The sequence below is a fragment of the Dama dama genome, chromosome 22, assembly GCF_033118175.1.
Source record: "Dama dama isolate Ldn47 chromosome 22, ASM3311817v1, whole genome shotgun sequence".
Taxonomy (NCBI): Eukaryota; Metazoa; Chordata; class Mammalia; order Artiodactyla; family Cervidae; genus Dama; species Dama dama.
The window spans coordinates 5,483,899-5,505,922 of NC_083702.1; the positions used below are offsets into that span (position 1 = coordinate 5,483,899).

General features: G+C 55.2%; 1 protein-coding gene across 2 annotated transcripts in view; it reads right to left on the bottom strand.

The window, feature by feature from the left end:
- Positions 1 to 22,024, bottom strand: part of PARVB (parvin beta) — a 114,758-nt gene that overhangs the window by 29,364 nt on the left and 63,370 nt on the right. For both annotated transcript variants that reach the window (XM_061124364.1, XM_061124363.1), the window contains exons 4-6: positions 9,538 to 9,640; positions 2,995 to 3,135; positions 1,226 to 1,341 (exon numbers count right to left, since the gene is read on the bottom strand). In XM_061124364.1, coding sequence (XP_060980347.1) covers positions 1,226 to 1,341; positions 2,995 to 3,135; positions 9,538 to 9,640 — 360 coding nt within the window. The remainder of the gene's footprint in view (positions 1 to 1,225; positions 1,342 to 2,994; positions 3,136 to 9,537; positions 9,641 to 22,024) is intronic.

Below are 22,024 nucleotides of genomic sequence, written 5' to 3' on the forward strand. Positions count from 1 at the left end.
AAGGAAGAAAGTGCCAGTGAGTGCCTGCCTGGGCCAGTAAAACATTCTGCAAACCCCAAAGATTTTCTTGGACCGAAGTGCGGGCCTGAAAGGAAATATCCTGGTTACTGAGCTGCAGAGAGTTCGTGGAGCCCGGAGTCTGACGTACATGGGCTTGGGAACCATGTTCTCATGTGTCCTTGGGAAGCCTTTCCCGGCCGACCGCCCCAGAAGAGCATCCAAGATGAGGGCAACAGGCACAGTCCCCTGTCCATCACCACCTCTGACCGCAAACGTTCCCCTTTGGGAAGCAGATGCGGCAGAACAGCAGGTAAGCCTCGCCTGGGGCCCCAAGGGGCATTCTTGCCCATCAGGTCTGGGCCAGGCTGTGGGGGTGATGGAGGGGTCAGATGGCTTCGAAAAACACAGGATCAGCCAGAGCCTTGCAGATCACAGAGACTGTGGGACTGATAAGTTTAAAAACCAGAAGGGAGTGTGGCGCTGGACATCTCCACGAGAGATATCAGGTCCCAAGTATGACCTCAGTGCTCTGGCAGAAGCAGCCGACCCTTGAAGACCCCAGCCTGCTCTCCTCCTCCAGTGTCCCCTACATCAGGGCGACGGCCCAGGACACAGTAGGTGCTTAATACATGTTTGCTGGACAAGACTGCACACGCAAACCCAAGGCAGGGTCTATGCCCTTAAATTCAGAGGAAACCGACATGGAAGGTCCAACTCCAATCAGGCACACCCTGGCGCCCCGTTACATTTTTTCAAATGAAGCAAGTGAAATGACCCTCAAAAAGAGATGATGGGGGATGATGGACGTAATTGGCAGCGAACGCAAGAGGCTTTGATTGGGGTACGAGAGTATCTATTTCATTCCTCTGGTCTCAGCCCTCTCCACTGAGTAATAAGCTCATTCAAGAGGCCTGAATTCCAGCTACTTGGCTTTGCACAGAAATGAATGCTCTTTTCAAAAATGTGGAAATTAAACCTCCACGCACTCAAGCCTTTGAATCTGCCTCTCTTGAAATCAATGCCATTGTTCCTGCTCCATCATTTACCTTGAAGCCAGGGCAAGGCATGCATTTTGTAAAGAGGAAAAAAAAAAAAATAGAAGGTAGTCTCTTAAGGGAAAAAGAACAAAAAGCAGGCAAACCAGAAGAGAAATGAGAAGGAGTGAGTCTCGGAGCCTTTGAGGAGGAGCCGCGGGCAAGCGGACTGCAAAGCTGACAATACTCACCCGCACGACCACCACTTGCACGGAGACGTGTTCCGGGAGGTGAATCGGGGCCCGGAAGTGCATGGCCAAGGCCACGAGGAGGTGGAGGATAGCCACTAGATTCTTCCCGTGGATCGCTGGCCGGGGAGGCAAGAAGCGAACTGTTTTAGATCATAAGACAGGAACCCCAAGCCCACGTCCCAAAGGCAGTGAAACCAACCCCAAAGGGCCTGCTACAGAGCACAGGGAACTATACTCAGTATTTTGCAATAACCTCTAAGGAAAAAAGGAGGCTTCCCTGATGGCTCAGTGGGTAAAGAATCCGCTTGCAATGCAGGAGACTCAAGAGACCAGAGTCCGATTCCTGGGTCTGGAAGATCCCCTGGAGGAGGGTATGGCAACCCACTCCACTATTCTTGCCTGGAGAATCCCATGGACAGAGGAGCCTGGGGAGGGGGCTACAGTTCATGGGGAGGCAAAGAGTCGCACACGCCTGGAGTAACAGAGCCCGATAAGAAAAAAGAATCTGAAAAAACGTGTACGTGTAACTGAATCACTCTGCCGAACACCAGAAACGAACGCAACACTGGAAATCAACTATACTTCAATTTTTAAAAAGGAAAAGGGGAGAGAAGGCAATGAAGATGCTGAATGCAAATGAGCGCTCAGGAAAACCACGGGCGGAACCACAGGCCACGGAAACATGGAGAGAGCTGAGAAGCATCCTGTGTGAGTTTGGTTCATGCAGTTCTGGCTTCTCATTTTTTTCTTTCCTGTTGGCCTCAGGTGACTTATGCAACTGCGTTCAAAGGCATGCTGTTCGTAGGAGTGACCGGGTGGTGGGGAAGGGGAGAGCATGAGCAGGAACGTACAGTGGGCACAGGAGACGGGAGAGGCTCCGGGAAAACAGGTCACCTGGCCGCTAACCCACCCACAGCCATGCGCATTCTTATCTGGGCACTTAATGGTCCTTCCTCTGTGCCACCGAGCGTCTCCAACAGGGAACGCCAAGCAGCGCAAACAGACCCTGGGGGTGTCGGACGTTGACTCCCGCCCTGCCTGGGGCCCTGGCTGCCAACCCAGCCCCACCAGCTCTTCTGCAGGATGTGGGCCAAGGCGTGGTTATCACCCGCCCTGTGCCAGGCTTCACTGATTCCCTCCCCCCGCCTCACAACCCAGGAGGCAGGTCTGTCTTGGGTCTCCATGCCAAGAAGCCAGAGGAATCGGACGGCAGTCTTGGTCTCACCCAAGCGCAGGGACCCCAGGGCACCCTGGCCCCCCCGCCCTGGGGGTGAGGCTGGGCAGTGGGCAGCTGGATCAAGCCCTTTCCAGCCTCTCATGGTCAATGCTCCACTTCTCCGGGTTTACGTTCCGGCCTGAAATACTATGATGCACATATTCTTAAAGCCAGCACACTCGGTGACATGATCTGGGGACCAGACTGAACCCCATCCCGAGGTCCTGCCCCGGGGTTGGTTCCTCCAGTATGTAGGGTGGAAGAACCTCTCAGAGCTTCTTCTGTCTTATAACCCAAACCCCCACCCTGGCTCTGGAAGTCTCCCTTGACCAACCAGAAACAACCCCTCTCCACTCTAAAGCCTGGGGGGGGACATCAGCAGGTGTGACTTCACCCCTTAGCAATGGGCCCCCGGGACCATCGCCTTGCTCCACTCCTGGCCCCGTCTCTCAGACCCACACGGTGAGCCGGCCAGACCCGCAGATGAACGACTAGGCGGGAAGCTCGACGGCCAGGCCCCCCAGCTCCCCGCCTGCACCCGCCAGCCGCTTACAGTCCACGCTCCACTGGAGCGGCCGGCTGTGGGGCCGCAGCAGCTCCTGCACCGCCTCTAGCACTGTCTGCAGCTTCTGCTTCTGTCCAATTTCCGACTGGGTCACCTCGGCCACGTTCAGCTTGCAGTCTGCCAGCTTTTCTGCAAAGAGAAGGACGAGGAAAGTGTTAGGAAAAGCTGGAGGGACCCAGGGCCGCCTGGTCAACCGGCTGCGATGAGGTCTCCCCACCCCCGGTATGGTCGAGTGGATCGGATCACCCCCGGCCGTGGGGCCCGCCAGGATGCTGTGCCGTGGAACTCTGAACTTGCAAGTCACCCCCGTTCCGTAGAAAACCACACCAGCAGGAAAAGGAGGGCTGGGGAGGTCAAGGATTCAAGTGTGGGTGTCCCACCTGGGAACATTTTACGCCCAGAGAAGTGACAGGATGATTCAGGGTGCGGCTGGGGAGGCGAGGAGGTGACCTGCGGGGATGGGACTGGAGGTGAGGAGGCTGGGCCAGCGGGCTCCCAGGGGGAGGAGGACTTTGATGAGAAAAGAGGAAGGCCTCAGATGTGGCCCCTGCCTCCTTGCACCTTGCACGCCCCCCTTTTTCTTTCTCTATTGCTCGGACCCCACGGCGAGAAGGGTTATGTGACATTCAGGTCCCTGAGACTCTTTTCTCACCAAGAGGGAGCAGGAAGCAGTCAGGAGGAGCCAACCAGCATGGTCACGTCTGCTCCAGACTCATTTACAGAGTCTAAGCCTTGGGCTTCCCCGGTGGCTCAGCTGGTTAAGAATCTGCCTGCAATGCAGGAGACCTGGGTTCGATGCCTGCGTTGGGAAGATCCCCTGGAGAAGGGAAAGGCTCCCCACTCCAGTATTCTGGCCTGGAGAATTCCATGGAATGTATAGTCCATGGGGTCACAAAGAGTCGGACACGACTGAGTGACTTTCACTTTCACCAAGCCTCAGCCTTCAAGGCTTCATTCCCTTCCCAGGCGGGGCCAGAGGGACCCCTCACTGCACTCTTGTTGAGGGGCAGGCTAGAATGGCTCCCCAGGCTTCCTGCCTGTTCACTCATTCCCAGACTCGGGGGTTCCCCGATAGGTCTCCTCTGCAAAGCAACAGACAGGACGTCACAGGACATAATGAGATCAGGAACCCAGACGGTGATGAGAAAGTGCTGGGCAGAGAGCCGGACGCGCTGCGAGCCTCGAGCATGGAGGTGCCAGAGGCGGTGGCCCTGACGGGAGGGAGGTGCAAAGGCCGTGGCGTCCAGGCCGGGCACAGGCAGGCCTTCTGTTTGGCGAGCGGTCCCCAGCAAGGATCTGTTTAAGGCGTCTTCTCCGGACGCCCCTGCTGCTTCAACACGGTCTCCCCACATCCTCCCCTCCCTCAACCAGCTCAAGAAGCAGCAGCTTAAAAGCCCCCTTCAGGATCCTATGATGACACAGCAATACCTGCTGGAATGAAGGACACAGCTTCATTCATTCATTCACTTATAGAACAGTTACTGAGCACCTACTACGTCCAGGCTCCGTCCTAGGGCCGGAGGCAGCACAGACCAGAGAGGACTCTCACGGGGGGGCCACGGGGCGGTCAGCCACACCTGAAGGGCATCGGCTTGTGTAGGGCAGGCTGTGCCAGAGGTAAAACAAAGCAGCTCAACAGGGGACGGAGGTGATTCCCATTTACGTGTTTTCATTTCCCCCCATCTGCATCTAATAGGTCTGAGCTGAATAATCCACCACTGTCTGTCCACACGCGTGCTCACTTGCTCTGTCGTGTCGGACTCTCTGTGACCCCCATGGACTCCGCCAGGCTGTAGCACGCCAGGGTCCTCTGTCCACGGGATTTTCCCAGCAAGAATACTGGAGTGGGTTGCCGTTTCCTCCTCCAAGCTGTTCATATGACCCCCCCCAGCCCCGCTGAAAATACAAAGAAGGTCCCCAGGTGCTCAACAGCCAGGGACAGGACGGAGCAGAGGCCCCTGGGGAAGGAAGCAGGGCTGTAGAGAGCCAGGTGGTCAGAGAGCCTCGCCCACCGGGGACAGACGGGGAGCCGGGCACGTCTCTGCAGTCCCTTCCAGCCAAACCTGCAGACGGAACGTCCCGGGGGAGGAGAGGCCGTCGATGGACAAGAGGAGGAAAGGGCAGGAGCCTGCTAGAGCTGCCGTCACAAAGCACCGCGGGATGAATGTCTTAAACATGGAGATTACTTCCACGCCGTCCCAGAGGCTAGAAGTCCAAGATCGAGGTGTCAGCAGAGTCAGTCTCCTCTGAGGCTTCTCAAGGATGTCGGCTTGCAGACATCCTCACCTGGCCTTCCCTCTGTGTGTGTCTGCACCCTCATCTCCTCTTCTTAAAAGGACACCAGTCTGAAGGGTTTAGGGCCCACCCCAGTGACCTCATTTTAACTACAAAGATGCTGTCTCCAAATACAGTCCCATTCTGAGGTCTTATGACTTCAGGGGGGACACAGCTCAGTCGATAACAGAAAACAAGGCGATCGGTCAAGCCTGATGCTGCCTGCAGCCATGTCTCAGGAAACGCCCCCATGTGGGAGAGAAGAGGTCCATGGCTGCCTGTATCACCAGCATCCATCTGCCCACTGATGGGGCTTGCAGGAGCGGCTCAGGCTTTGGCACGGCCAGGACCCCTCTCTCCCGAGACTGGGAAGCGCCAGAGGAAGACGGGGCGGACTCTCCAGGGGGCAGGAAAACATGGGTGAATACGTGGCTCTGAATACTTATTACAGGAGGAGGCGCCTGCCTTTTCTCCAGGAGAAGGGAGAGCCTGAGTCCGAGCAGGACAACAGCCAGCCCAGGGGCCCCCCCTCACTGCCCACAGGTGGTCCCCCGGACAACACTGCCCATGCAGGAATGCCACACCCCAGGAACCTGCCCTGGCAGATGGTCTGGCAGCTGCTCCTGGAATCCACTCTTAGGGAGAGGGACGCACTGGGGGCCTAGTGGTAACCCACAGCTGGTCAAACCCACAGTCTGCTCTCTGTCCTCAACTCCCTCCTCCTCCTCCTCCTCTATCCCTCCCCCTGGTTCCTCCTCCCTCCTGGCTGGACCCTTCAGAATCCTGTCCTGGCCCCTCCTCTGACCCCTGACCACCCCCCACCGAGGCCCTGTCCCCAGACCTCTTCTCTCTATAGAGTGAGTGACAGATGCTCAATCATCTCCCACTCTTTGCGACCCCACGGGTTATACAGCCCATGGAATTCTCCAGGTCAGAATATAGGAGTGAGTAGCCTTTCCCTTCTCCAGGGGATCTTCCCAAGCCAGGGATCGAACCCAGGTCTCCCGCATTGCAGGCGGATTCTTTACCAGCTGAGCCACAAGGGAAGCCCAAGTATACTGGAGTGGGGAGCCTATCCCTTCTCCAGCAGATCTTCCTGACCCAGGGATGGAAGCCAGGTCTCTCACATTGCAGGCAGCTTTTTTACCAAGCCCAGAAATCAGGTTTTGGCCTTGACATTCAGCCAGTGTCAAGTTTCAGCTTTCTGTCTTTGGAAAGCAAGGAGCTCAGTGCCTCCATCAGTGTCGCTGCTGGCAGCCCTGGGCCCTAGGGTCATGTGAGCCCGTTGGTTACTACAGAACCTCATCAGTGCACCAGCATCATTAACACGACCCGGCAAGACCTTGCGAAGTTCCGTTAATATCTGGATAGTCTCCTCCATTGTTCTCTTCTTCAAACAAAGCGGTATGTCAAACCACTTGACACACAAGAGATTTTAGAACTGCCTTATCAAGGAGTACTTATGCAAGACAGTCAGAGAGGATGGAACTGCAGCTACTTTGGAATGAAAATGCTGCCGGAGCCAAAGTCGACCTCTTGTCATACATTACAGGTAACAAAATGGACGTAGCAGGACTCACGGACAACTTCGGAGCAAGTCCTGCATTTGCTGAGACCAACTGCAGAGGGGACCCAGAGGGTGTGCCTTGAGCAGACGAGGACTCCTTACAGGTTACCTGCTCTCAGATGCGGCTGTGGCCCTACTCCAGGGAGGGCGCTGGCAGCCTTTACCGGCATCTACGGCTGAGATGCGGAGGCACCTTGAGAGCCTGACTCCCAGGATCACATCACTAGATCTAAGGCTTAGGGACACAATTTTTTCAAGTGGCTGGGTGAGTGAAGCCACGGCTGCATACAAAAAGAGTCAGAAATAAAAGAGTGAGCGAACACCACACTTTTATGTTTGCTTCTGAAAATATTAGAAAGTATCTCCTTTGGGCAGTGAATAAAGCAGCGGTTCAAAGGACTATTTCAATAAAGCAGCAGCATCACCAAGTCTTCCACCAATAAAGCAGCAGCCAAGCCTTCAAGTCCAGGAGTCGGGGGGAAGCTAGGGCTTTACATAGAGAAGGGAGGAAGGAAGCTGATGACCCTGGGCAGCTTCACCACCAGTATGATCCTTGTGCAGTCAGCCCAAGACCCACGCACTCCTCCATCCTTCTCTGCTGAAAGTAAGCGTCTATCATCACAAGTGTCCATTTCAACAGCCTCGAGAGCAATCTAGCACCCGACAGCCCTGAGAACCGCTGTACCGACGATACAATATGAAACAACAAAGCTCCAACCAACATTTCTAACAATCAAATTGTGACTCTGGCTAAACAATCTTGACAACATTTCAGATTTTCTCTTACACCAAACAAGTTCATTCTAAGATGTGGGCTCTCTGCTTGGCCAAACAGAGGTTTAATTCTTGGTGCGGGGCGTTCAGCCAAACACTGAATTTGGACACTCCCTGCGGGTGGGGCCACCCGGTCCCATAGTATCAACCATCTCTGGCCTGCCCGCCTCCACCCTCTCCCCGCAGCTGGCCTGGGCAGGACAGGCATCTCAGCCAGGGCAGAGGGCACACTGGCCTTCCTATCCCCGCTCCCCTCACTACTCCCGAGGGCTTTCTCATTCACTGGTTGCTCAGGCCATAATCCCGGCCATCAGCTTCTTGCCTCTGGCAGCTTTAACCTCCAAAATATCCTCCGCTTCCATCCCACACCGAGCCACCCCATCCAATGCCCAGGGAGCTGTGACGGCGCTCCGACTGACCCCCCCGCATCTCCCCCTCCTGACCCTGCTCCCTGCCGTTCTGCACCCAGAAGCCCAAGCGACCTTTTAAAGCACAAACTCCGATCTCATCACGGCCCTGCTCACATCCTCAGGCAGCTTCCTGCTATGTGTGATAAAAGCCTCTGTCCCCCAGGGCACGTGGTCTGTCCACTGTCACCTCCTGCAGCCTCCTTCTGCTGCTCTTTAAACACTACAGACTTCTCCTCTCTTCAGAGTCGTGGCCTGGAAGTTTCCTTCCTTGCCAACTGGTGCAGAAGTCGGCTGGGATGTCAGCCCCCCTGGGGGCTGCCCCTGACCTCCCAGCCCCTCCAGCCCACCCAGCTCTGACCCCTGTAAACCTCTCCAATTCTCTCCACAGCACTGGGCTGTCTCTCTCTCTCTCTCTCTCTCTCTCTCTCTCTCTCTGTTGTGGCCACACTGTGCGGCTGGTGGGATCTTAGTTCCCAGACCAGGGATGGAACCCACACACCCTGCAGCGGAAACACGGAGCCCTAATGAGTGGATGTCCAGGAACGTCCCAGGCGTTCTCTTAGAGAACTTGTGTTTTAGGTTGAACCACCTCACAACAGTTCTCTCTCTTCCCTCTGGCAGAACGGGCATCGGTGGTGGGGCATGGGAACCTTCCTCTCTCATCACCACTGAGTCTCCACACCCGCCACCCTGTGGGTGAAAGGGTGCTCGTTCAGCAAACGAAGGGACAACCAGAAAAAACACAGCTTCTCCTTCCTCACGTGCTTTCCAAGGACTGACCGAATAATGACAACCCCACAGCCTCAGAGCCGGGGACGTGACATGGTCCCTCCCCTTCGTGTGCTCCCCCCGAGATCACGCCGTCTGTAGGCACTGCTGTGTAGAGTGCGGAAACCAGCCTGTGGGGACCAGGCTCGAGGAAGCACGCAGAGGCTGAGCCGAGCCCACGACCGGGGCAGTTGCAGAGGCTGCGTCCTGCGGGTCCGGGGTCAGCCCCCTCCCCATCGGTCTGCTGTCCCTCAGTATCTCTCCCACCAAAAGCACCCCCTAAATCTCAGGTGCTTGACTCAGACCGCACCCCCGCCCCCAGCGCATGCCTGTGGAGCAAAACACAACCCCACCCCAGTGCTGGCCCCCCTGGAAGGAGGGACCCTTCAGCTGGTCTGCGGGGAGACCCCTGCGCAGGACGGCACGTGTCTGTGGGTCATTAAGGGGCAAGGAGTGTGAGTAGATGAGCCCTGCAGAGAGCAGGTCTGCACCCCACCAGGGCTGTGAGGGACCATTAGGAGACGAGTTACCCCAACGGGCAAGGGGACACTGAGTCCTCCAGGCCACCCTCATGGGGACCCGAGAGAGGGGACCTGGAGCCCAATCGAAGCTGAGGGCCCAGGGGTTCGCCACCTGGGAGCCGAGGGCTCAGGCCCACGGCTTACGGACAACTGACCGATGTCGCCACATAGAGCATGGCATGGTCCAGATTCCGGGCCGCCCCTCCCGGGGACTCACCCAGCAGCTTCTGCAGCACCTGCCCATCGTACAGGTCCTCCTCCAGCTGCTTCACGATGATCCTCTCCTCCACCAGCACGTCGTTGATCCAGTCGATGAGGACCTGCGGGTGGACAGGCGTTACGGCCTCGCTCGCTGGTGCCTGGAGGACCAGGCGGTGACCAGAGCGCGTGCAGAGGGGGCGACGCCCCCAGGGCAGGGGCCGGGCGAGCCCCAGGGGAGAGGCAAGCTGCTCTCCGCACACCCGCCCCCACCAGGATGCCAGGGGTCCCGTGGGATTCACAGGGGCCGGGCGGAGCAGGGCACCCGGGGGAAACTGGCTGCCTCCTGGAGGGGGACTTGAATATGTGAGAAAACTCAGCCAAAGGAGATGATGGTATTCACCACAATGTGGGAGGCAAGGGGAGCAAATGAGGAAACATCAGTAACACAGCCGCCCCCCACCCCCCCAAGCCCTGCCATGGCCCGAGGCAGGACAGTGAGCCGTAAAACATCCACACCCGTCCTGCCCTTAATATCCGCATCAAAACCACGTGAACCTAAAGTTACACAGAGAAGGGGATCCCAAGTGGCCGCTACTTACGGCTCTGAGAACTGGCTCCCAGGGGCACACTACTCTTCTAAGGCTTTACGGAGATGGAATCCACGCTCCACACAACGCACCCTTCTAAAACGTGCGATTCGGCGGTTGTCAGGAGACTCACAAAGTTGTACAACGGTCACATCACCCTCAGGACAGTTTCATCCAAAGGAAACCCCGTACCATCAGCACTCATTCCTCATTCCGCACACCCCGACCTGCTCCTCCCAACCACAGAACTGTTCTCTCGAGGGTTTTGCCTGTTCTGGATCCTTCATACGAATGGGAACCGCATCATACGTGATCTTTTGTGTCGGGCTTCTCTCCCTCGCTGCTGCTGCTGCTGCTAAGTCGCTTCAGTCGTGTCCGACTCTGTGCGACCCCATGGACAGCAGCCCACCAGGCTCCTCCGTCCCTGGGATTCTCCAGGCAAGAACACTGGATGGGGTGGGTTGCCATTTCCTTCTTCTTTCCCTTAGCACGATGTTTTCAAGGTTCACCCACGTTGTGGCACATGCCAGGCGCTCGCTCCTTCTTACAGCTGAGTCACAGTCGGTTGCACAGAGAGACACACTTTCCGGATTCATTCACCAGGTGATGGAGATTCGGGTTGTTGCCCCTTTGGGCCTGGTGTCAGCTGAGCTACAATGAACACGGGTGTGCAAGCTTTACGTGGACACACGTGTTCACTTCTCTAGACCAGCCTTTTCTCAACAAGTTTGCCTTCAATTCACCAAGTTTAATATATCGTAAAAGAAGACAGTTTCAATTGTGAAGATATCTATGGAGACACAGGATTCTCACTGAACAGAATCTCATTTGGCCGACACTGCTTAAGGCGCTTCTCCTCAATATGAAAGCGATGCCCTGAACAAACTTGATCAAAAATATATGTAGTCCGTGGCTTCCCTGTGGAGCAAAACCAATAAAACTGTCTAATTGGTCCCAATGACCTCCTGGAGATGGGCACTGATTGGTCCTCTTGGAGATAAACGAAAAGGACACAAATCCAGCCTAGAGTGTCCTCTGTCACCCTCTGATACCATGCCACCTGCAAAACCGGCCACAAAGCAAATTTCTGTGGAGTATGTTCTATTTTCCCTCTAACTCGGAAATATTAAATCAGACACACAATCCCATGAATAGAAGTAGATGTAAATTAAAGGGAGGATTGGAGGAAGAAAGAGGTGAGCAGGCCCGCGGCATCCTGGTTCTGCCGAAGCCACCCCAGCAGGGTGGGTGGGAGAAAGGTGGCCCCATGCTGCAGACCTCCTCCGTCCGCCTTCTTCAGGGAGGGAGCATCGGCCTGGGAGCCGGACGTCCCCACCCAGCGGCCTTCTCTCCCAGCCTCCAGCATCCTTCTCCCATCACCCAGCTCCCACCTCCTCTCTGACCACCTTCTCAGTGTCCTTGTGTGTATGTGTGTGTGTGTGTGTTTTGGGGGGTCCCCATGACACGTTCCCCTCCTCTGAATCTTCAAAGGAAATCGCCCTGGACAGCTCCTCTCCACTCTCCTCCAAGGCCGGTTCATGCCATTCCGTGACATCCAATGCCTCCCTCCCAGTCCCAGTAACCCCCTAAAGGTCCAGCCCCATCTCTGCCCCATCTTCCTGCTAGCGTGTTTCATAAGCATCTCTGTCTGAACGTGCTGTCCGCCCCCACCGACTCCCAAATCTCCTCCTTATCTGAGAAGCAAACAGGATACCGTCCTCCAGCTTCGGGGCCTGGATTCCACCCCTTCATCCCTTCATCCCTTCATCCCATTTATCCCATTCCCTGACTGCATCCACTTCCCACCATCTCCTCTCCCACCGCCCTCATCCAAACCATCTTCCCGGGCCATTGCCACAGCCCCGCCGGCCAGGCACGCTGCCTCCTCGCTGGTGCTCTTCAGATCCCCAAGCTCCTCTCTGCCCCGGGCTTTTGCACGTGTTAATCCTGGCAGCCTGAATGCACCTCCTCCCGCCTCCATCACTGTCTGGCCACTCTCACTCATCCATCAGGTCTCAAGTTCCATTATCGTCCTCTGAGCATCCCCCCACACCCCACCCAGGCCACATTCCCCAACATGGCTCTCGCTGCACTCAAGGGCCTTTCCCCAAACCTGTTCACGTTTGCAGTGAGAACACAACTTCATTTGTGACTATCTCCCTGCTGGACTTGAAGCTCCGTGAGGGCAGAAACTGTGACCTCTTGTGTGTGGCTCTGTCTCCAGCACCCAGTGCTCACCACCTGGCATTGAGTTCATTGGTTAACTTACTGAGCACCTACTGTGTGCCGGGCTCTGGGAATGAACAAGGTGAGGACTTTATCCTTGAGGATCTTACCTTCCAATCAGACATTAAAAGACAAACAAATGCACATGTCGAGTTATGATTGATGTTATGGAGAAAAATAAGTCAGAACAGTGTGTTAGTCATTCAGTTGTGAATGAATCTTTGCAACCCCACAGACTGTAGCTTGCCCGGCTCCTCTGTCCATGAACTTCTCCAGGCAAGAATACTGGAGTGGGTTGCTATTTCCTTCTCCAGGGGATCTTCCCGACCCAGGGATCGAACCCAGATCTCCCACACTGCGGGCAGATTCTTTACCATCTAACCCACCAGGGAAGCATGGGTGGCGCAGAGGTAAAGAGTCTACCTGCCAATGTAGGAAACGCAAGAGACGCAAGTTCAATTCCTGGGTCAGGAAATGGCAACCCACTCCAATACTCTTGCCTAGAGAATTCCATGGACAGAGGAGCTGGCAAGGCTACAGCCCATGGGCTTGCGAAGGGTTGGAGGCGACTGAGCATGCACACACACAAGTCAGGATACAGCGGAGAAGCCTAACAGGCACAGCTCGGCCAAGTGACCAAGGTCACTGTTACAGGATCAGTCATGTTGTCACACGTGCCCTGGTGGGATGAGAGAGGGAACTTCACCTCCGTGGTCTCCCGCCCCAAGCCCATGACTCTGAGAAAAGCATCAGACTAAACCTAATAGGAAGACATCCTCCAAAACCCCTGCCCAGCCCTCCTCAAAACCGACACGGTCATCCAAAACACGGCAAGTCTAAGAAACTGTCACTCCCAGAGGAGCTAAGGAGACAGGATGACTAACGCCATGTGGGATCCTAGATAGGACCAGAAAAAGTACATCTGCTAAACCCTAAGGAAACTGGAATAAACGGTGGGCATTAGTTAATAATGTATTCATGCTGGTTCATTAATATAACAAATGTACCATGTTGATGTAAGATGTTAATAACGGGGGTAAATTGGGTGTGGAAATACGGGAACTCTTGCACCATCTTTGCTATTTTTCTATAAATTGAAAACGGTTCTAAAAATTTGCCTGTTGAAAAAATCAGGCAGAGTTTGGGGCTAGAGAGGGCAGAGGGTGGCATCGCCAACTCAGTGGACGTGAGTGTGAGCAGACACTGAGAGATGAAGGACAGGGGAGCCTGGCGTGCTGCGGTCCATGGGGCCGCAGAGAGTCGGACACGACTCTGCGGCTGAACAACAGCAGCATCGGCGCCAAGCAGTCACATGAGACCAGCTCAAGGGCCGACACTGAGGACCTTTCTGTGCCAGGCCGTGGGGGCAAGGGAGGCTCAACTTGCCCCCTCCTCGCTCCGGGAGTGCAGGTCCAGCCGGGGGACAGAGAGAGACGAAGAGTGGGCACCAGGCATCATGAAGAAGCCTGACCTGAGGGGTCACAGGGCCCCAGGATCGGAGGCAGCAGCGTTCACGGGCGGGATAGGAGATGGCTGAACAGAAAGTGGGCGCCCAGCATGGGAGGTGGGAGCAGACAGGCCTGGTATCGGGGGTGGCGAGATCCCAGCCACGGAAGAGCGATCCCCTGTCGCAGCGTGGACCCAGCAGGGAAGTCAGGAGGGGCCAGAGCCCGCGGAGAGGCCGCCAAACAGCTTCCACACTGGGCCGGAGTCCCAGATAACCACAGCTTGGCCACACTGCCGCGGACCAGGGGCACAATTCCGAACACCACGCTTTTCCCCCCAAGACCCCGAGACCTGGCAGGTCACCAGCGGTGGCTCTCAGAGGCTGAATACCCAGCATCCAGACCCCTGAACCCGACTCCCACCACCACGGACCCAAGACGCTTACGTCTATGCATCCACGGGGCCTTTTCTGGCCACTTAATGAGATTTCATTGGTTTGTAATTTTTTTTGCAAAGTATATGATTTAAATTTAAGGCATAAAAGTAAGTGCAGGCCTAGGGATCCTAACCCCCTTTTTGGTCTTCGAAGCCCCCCTTCTGGCTTCACTCCGGTCAGAAGGACTCCCCCCCAGAGGTTCCCCCAGCTCTCCCAGCTTCTCACCTGCTGACCCTCTGCTTGAGCAGCTTTCCCTTCCTCCTGACCACCCTGCCCTTCCTTGGGCCCTTACAGCTGCCACGAGGGGCTGGCCCTTGACCCTCAGAGAGACTGGGAGCCCCCTGGGGCCAGGGACCCCCGTCTGCTGTCTCCCACCCCCGCCCCCCACAGCACCCAGCAAAGCCCGACAGATGCTATAAACACCAGCTGTGTGTGTGCCTGCTCAGTCACCCAGGTGTGTCTGACTCTTTTGCGACCCCGTGGACTGTGGCCAACCAGGGTACAGTCCATGGGATTTCCCAGGCAGAGGAATACTGGAGTGGGTTGCCATTTCCTCCTCCAGGGGATCTTCCCAACCCAGGGATTGAACCCACATCTCCTGGGTCTCCTGTAAGAGCAGGTGGATTCTTTACCACTGCGCCACCTGGGAAGCCCAGGTAAGCAGGGACAGCTAATGAGGCTCCCAGGGTGGTTGATCACCTTTGGCCAACAATTTAAATGGTTCTATAGGCAGAATTTTAAAATGCCCCCGAAGACCTCAGTGGTCAGGCCCATGGGATCCCTCGGACAGTGCAAAGATGGGCCGATACCCTGTGATCAGGCTGTTACAGGACAGCTGACCTCAAGAAACAGAGATTGTCCAAGGGCCTGACCTCATCAGGGCAGCCCTCTGACTTTGGACCCAGAGGTCAGAGATCCAGAAACCACAGGTGGATCCAGGAAGGGGCCCGCCGGCCGTAACAGTGGAGAGAGAGCTGGGTGTCCCCAGGAGCAGAGCCGACTTCCGCCGCCCCAGAGCCTCCAGTAAGGCGCTCAGTGCAGCTGACAGCCTGATTTCAGCCTCAGGAGACCCTGAGCAGAGCGCCCGGGCCAACCACACTAACCCCCGGGCCCCAGAACTATGAGCTAACTCAATAGATGTTGCTTTAGGCCACTGAACTGGTGAAAGTTAATTTACCCAGCAGTAGAAAACTAATACAAACAGCATTCCACCATCGCGAATCCAAGCACGAGCCTCATATACCAACAACAGTACACCCTATAAAAAGAGTGCACTGCTGACCTCTGGGGTCTGCACTTGAGACCCAGCTCCCACTAGGATTTTTGCTGTGTGACCTGGAGCCAGTCTCTTAGCCTCTCCGGGCCCCCAGAGTCTTCATTAAAAAGAAGACAAATCAGTTCCTATCCCCGTGTGTGCCATGTGACCCAGCAATTTCCTTTCCAGAAGTTTCTCCCAAGGTGCCAGTCCAAACGTGCTCCTAGACATTTTCTAGCTCAGAAGCAATTTCAAATTTTGTGTAGAAAAAGCCAAATCCACAAGAGAAAAAAGCCTGGAGGGATGCAAATTAAACAATTGCCACTGCCTTCTGTTTGATTTTTACATCTTCCAGGTTTTCAGCAGTATATATTATTTGGTAATTAGAAAGAATAATAATAGATGCCATTTATAAAAATTAATCACTATCCAGATGGCTTCTCTGCCGAAACCGACAAGCAAATCCTAAAATGCAAATGGAAAGTCAAGAGACCCCAAAAAGCCAACAGAAGAACAAAATTGGAGAACTCACACTTCCTGATTTCAAATCTTCCTACAAAGCTAGAATACCAAAACGTGACACAGAGGTCAGTGAAACAGAAATGGGAGCCAGAAATAAACCTCACATTACTGTCAACTGATATCCATGAGGGGGCTATGACAATTCAATGGGGAGAGAACGGTCTTTTTAACAGATGGTGCCGGGACAACGGGATATCCACATGTGAAAGAATGAAACTGAACCCTTCCTTTATACCACACGCAGAAATCAACTCAAAATGGATGTCCAACTCTCTGCGACTCTATGGACCATAGCCCGCCAGGCTCCTCTGTCCATGGGATCCTCCAGGCAAGAATACTGGAGTGGGTTGCCATGCCCTCCTCCAGGGGATCTTCCCTACAAAGGGACTGAAACCAGGTCTCCTGCATTGCAGGCAGATTCTTTACCATCTGAGCCACTAGGGAAGCCCATGATATACCCATACAATGGAATATTATTCAGCCATGAAAAAGGAATGGAGTTTGGACACAAGCTACAACACAGATGCATCTTAAAAAGCACCACGCCGAGTCAAAAAGGCCAGACACAAAAGCCACATAGTGCATGATTCCCCTTAAATGAGATACCCAGAATATGAACATCACAGAGACGGAAGAATTCCATAGAGACAAAGTGGTTGCCGGTGGCCAGGAAGGGGGATTCAGGACTGAGTGCTGATGGATACGGGGATTCTTTCTGGGGGTGATGCAAAGTCCTTGATTGATAGAGGTGATGGTCGAACAGCTCTGGGAGTTCACTTAACAACCAGTGAATTGTGCAGCCTGGGAATTCTATCTCAATACACCTGTTATTAAGAAGCTCATCTCTAGAATGCAGGTGTTAGCATCTACCTCTGCAGGGGCCATAACCCTCAGTGATCTCGCCAGTGTTACTGTCACCACCCCTGGAGCTCTCTGAATGTCAGAAGCCCCTTTCTGATGTACGCAGCATAACCAGCAGCACCTAGTCCATGTAGACACCATCCTAGGTGTTGGAGCTACAAAGACATGACCTAGTCTCTTGTCTCACGTGGGTCCCAGATGCTCGCTGGTCCTCTCACAGCCACTAGAGGGAGCTGGTTCCTGCCCCACCACACCCCCACCCACTGAGAGACCCTGATTCACCTTCTGCCACCTCTCTGATCCCACCTCTGACCACCCTCGTCCTTGCTGCCGAAGCTCCAGCCACGCTGCCTCCCTCTTTCACCCTCATATCTGCCACCACATGCTTCTGGTGGGGTCTCTGCACTTGCTGCCACCCTAGGTACCAAGGAGCAGGTCTCCCTCTCAAATGCCCACCCTCAACCACCCCCACCAAAAACAGAAGGGAGGAAGAAAACAGAAGGGAGAGGAAACCACCCTGCTTCTTGCTTCAGTTTCCTCCCAAGTGTTCACACCACCAGGTCACACATTCATTCATCCCCCGACACGTCCGTCTCTCCAGCTGGACCGCCAGCCTGCTCTAAGCCATCGCCCCAGGGGCAAGACTAGGAACAGAACCTCGGAAGGTGCTCAAACCAACTGCAGCACTGCCTCCAGACCTAGAAAGGTCTCTCGGGCATGTAGACCGTTGCCTCACCCAGGACACAGCCTGTTGGAAGACACACAAGAGATGTCTCTGCTATGAAGAGACTAAAACTTCAAAAATCCCCACCTGGATCTCTGACCTGGTCCAAGTCAAATACAAAAACGATACAGAAGAGGGATGAAAGTCAGATTTCAGCCAACAAGCCACAGAGGTCAGGTCTGAGAAGCAAAAGCGACCAGCCACTCCAACTTCCCTGCCGCCCCCGCAGAGGTGCAGTGACCCGGCCACCACCAACCCCCCTATCTGTGTATCGTCCAGGTCACCCATCTCAATCCTCTGTTTCACAAAAGACTTTTTAAAGATGGCAGCCATCCTTATGTTTTGAGACGTGCTTATTTGCAAACCCCAACTCCCACAGGCACATGTCTAGGACGTGATATTAATGATGCCCTTGGCACAGGGCTCTTTGCATGGATGTTCCACAAGCTTGCTTAAACTAGAATAAAAAATTACTTCCCTGAGTTCCGTCTGAATGATAATCAGGACCTACAGCCCATCTCCCCCACAGCTATGACAGTTATGTTTTAATCATTTGCAAATACGCTTGTCACGGCTTAACGCACTAAGGATGCAGGCTTACTGCAACCTGCAGACACATCACCAGGCATCTCTGCCCAGCGAGGATGGCATCGTCTTCTGCCCAGAAGACCATCCTTGTCTTTCTGACTTTGTTCTTAGGGATGAAAGGAGGGAGCAAACAGAACTTAACAACCCAGAAGAGTCTTGTCCAATAGACTGGGAGATGAGACGGGAGATCTGCTCCTGGGGAGAAATGCCAACCCCAGGGACAACACAGCCTGCCAGCCTTGGACCAACGCAGCCACCAGGGTGGAGGCCCCTCTCTGGCGATTTACTCTGGAAAGCATGAGAATTGCCATTGCTTCTTTCGAGGATCATTAAAAATACAAAGGATCTCATCTGGAAATTGCTGTCCTCCTCGGGCAGCACCAGCTATTCACCCTGTAAGAGAGTTGGGGCGTTCCTGGAGGATGCCAGCTCCCAGGACCGCAGGACGAAAGCCCTGCAGAGAAGAGACAGAAGTCTTTCTTGAACCCACAGGACACTCACTTCTAAATGTGAACCACAGACCTGCCCGTGTGCCTCCCTCCCGGCTCGGCCCTGTTCACACCCACGTTCCAGCACCCAACACAGAACCCGCCAGACAGCAAGCACGTAGCATCTGATGTCACCCTCATGTGTGTGGACGGGCACAGTGGTTCTCCTACTCCAATCCGAACCGGGATTTGAATCCAGGAAGCCGGCTCCACAGCCCACCATGCCCACCCCTTCACACTGTGTCACACACAGTAGATGTTCAGACAGGGCTTCAATGAACCGCCTCACTCCTGACGCCCGGCTAAGCCAGAGCAGGTGTGCTTGTTGGTTGGTTTGTTTTACAGGAAGCAGAGAGCAGCTCACTATGTTTAAACAGTGACAGAGGAGGGGGGTTCAGTGAGGCTAGGTCTACAGAGAGAGACAGGACAGGGGCCAAGACAGGAGGCTAAAAAGTGCAGGTGATGGAGAACGGAGAAAAAGCAAGGAGACTGTGCTTCCTCTGAAAGGTCCCGCTGGTCCCAAGACTGGGATGTGGCCAGCTGTCAGGAGGTCAGCCGGACCTCACCCTGACCTGCTCGGGCCTGCACGTGGTCCAAGCCCTGCACCGAAAACAACCGCTTCTGGGCCAACTCTCAGCAGAGGTCCCTAGGAGGCAGCCTGTGCTGGGACCTACTCAGATTTCATCAACCAGAAGCCTGAATAATCAGAGTCTAGGGCTTTCCAGGTGGCATTAGTGGTAAAGAACCCCCCTGCCAATGCAGGAGACGTAAGAGAGGTGGGTTCGATCCCTGGGTCAGGAAGATCCCCTGGAGGAGGTATGGCAACCCACTCCAGTATTCTTGCCTGGAGAATCCCATGGACAGAGGAGCCTGGCAGGTTACAGTCCATGGTGTCTTCAGACACAACAGAAGCAACTTAGCATGCAGACACAGTGCGAGATGGGCATTCTGAAAAGCAGTAAGGATCACACAGGCAAAGTGGACGGAGGTCTGTCTGAACCACCAGGCCTGGCCATCTGCGCCCCCCTCCGGCTCCCCAGGGTGTCTGGCGAACCACCTGCCTCAGTATCCATAGGTCCCCCCAGCCCTTGCCTTGCCCCCTCATCCCAGAGCTCTCCTCAAGATTCGGATCCTGGAGTTCTGGACTGAGGCAAAAGGCCTGTCCTGCCCATGGGCTGGGCTGCACCCTCCCCCAGGTGGTCCTGATGCAGACCATCCCCCAGGTGGTCCTGATGCAGACCCTCCCTCGGGTGGTCCTGACGCAGACCCTCACAACCCAGACCCTCACCAGCCCAGCTCCCCAGTAGGCACCACGGTGCGTGGTGACCTCAGGGCACCAGGATTCAGCGGGGAGCAAAACACGGACAGTTCTTGATGGCTGGGGGTCATGTTCTAGAGGGAGGAGACAGATCAAAACCAAACAAATAAACAGGCAAGGGTTCCAGGCAGCAGAAACTTGAGGGAATGAGGGCAAGAACGTGAAGGGTGGGACAGCACAGGCAGAGAGGGAGCCAGAGAACCCATCCCTGTGGAGGGAAATTCAAGAGAAAACCGAAGGCTGAAAAACAGTGCTCCAGGCAAGCGGCTGCGGGCGCAGAGGCCAGGCACGCTGCGGGGCCCTGAGAGCCGCCAGGCTCTGCCTCGGGCCCTGGGAGGTGACCTCCAAGCTCCTGGAATGTCCTGCCTGACAAAGCATGCTGGTTTACATGGGGACCTTGGCGGGCAGGAGAGGACCAGTGTCTGGGAGGAGTGGGCTCCCAGAACTGCCCACCAGGTAAGAGAGGGAGAAGAGGATATTCCCCACCCCTTCCGGTCCTTAGTCCGCCTTTGCCCCCCAAGGTATCAGCGCCCCACACTCCCAGCCCCTTCAGTCGGCACACTCTACACCCCAGATGTGGGCCTGCACCCGAACTGGGAATCTGGGGGACATGGAGCTGCCGGAGCCTCCTCAGGTCCCCATCAGGCTGGCCCTGGATGCAGAGATGCTGTGGTCACTCCGTGTGGGCTGAGCAAGGATGCGGAGCTGCCCAGCGCTCACCCCAAAGAGGCCCAAACTGCCTGTAGTCTTAGGAGGCAAAGCAGAGGTGGGTGGGGCTGAGCAAACCCAGAAGGAGCAGGAAGCGGCTCTGGATCGCATAGAGCAGGGAGGTGGTTTGTTTGTCTTGCATCCCTGGGGTCCAGCACAGCTCCCGACCCCCAGCCAGGACTCAGGAGATGAGGCCTCAAACGGACATGCCCATTCAAGATAGGACGCTTCACATCAGTTCACAGGATCGCCTGGGGCATGGGCAGCGAGCTACTTCTCTCTGAGTCCCTGTATGGATGTAAGGGTGGCACCAGGCGCCCTGGGACTTGTTTCAAGGAGTTGATGCTCACGGGCTGTCAAGCTTTGCTCAAATGTCGAGGAAGGAAAAAATCAGAGCGGGCACGTGATGGTTCATTTTAAGTATCAGCTTGGCTGGGATGGATGCCAAGGCAGCTGATGAAACATTTGTTCTGGGTGTGTCTGTGCTGGGGTCTCCGGGAAGAGATCGGTGTTTGACTCGGTGGCCTGAGTAAAGCAGAGGGACCCTCCCCAGCATGGGAGGGTGGCACGCAATCCAGGGAGGGCCTGAACTGGACAAAAAGGTGGAGGAAGGCTGCGCTCCGCCCTCTATGTGCCTGGGGCATCCACGGCCTGACCTCTCAGACCCTCGGACCCGTTTTCCTGGCCCCTGTTGGCAGAGGGCATACCAAGGGACTTCTCAGTCCCCAGCATTACGTGAGCCAATCCTTACAACAAATCTCTATAGAGAGACAGAGATATAGATAGAAACACAGGCAGACAGAGAGATAAGACAGGTAAATGGAGACAGGGAGAGGTAGAGAGGCCGGGCCACCTCCCACGGGTTCGGTTCCTCTGGGGAACCTAACAAGCACAGAACATCCCCTTCTCCTACTTACGTGCCGCCCACGCTGGTCCAGTGGTTGAGAATCCACCTTCCCGTGCAGGAGACGGGGCTCCATCCCTGGTTGGGGAACTGAAATCCCACGTGCCGTGAAGCCACTAAACCCGTGCATCCCAACTGCTGAGCCCGCGTGCCGCAACCAGAGAAGCCCACAGGCTGTAACTGAGATCTGACAGAGCCAGATAAACAAAGAACTAACATTTTATACACATCGCCCGTGGAGGACACCGTGGTGGCTGAAATGCAGGGTCATTTTCCTCACCAACATTCTTCAGTTCAGGAAAAAAACAAAGTGGTATTTGGCGGGGGGAGGAATCTAAACTAGGCAAATCTAAACTAGGCAATTTAAGTCGTTCAGCATCAACATGTTGGGATGGGCCCTAAAACAGACTGGAGAAGCAAACAGCAACCCACTCCAGTGT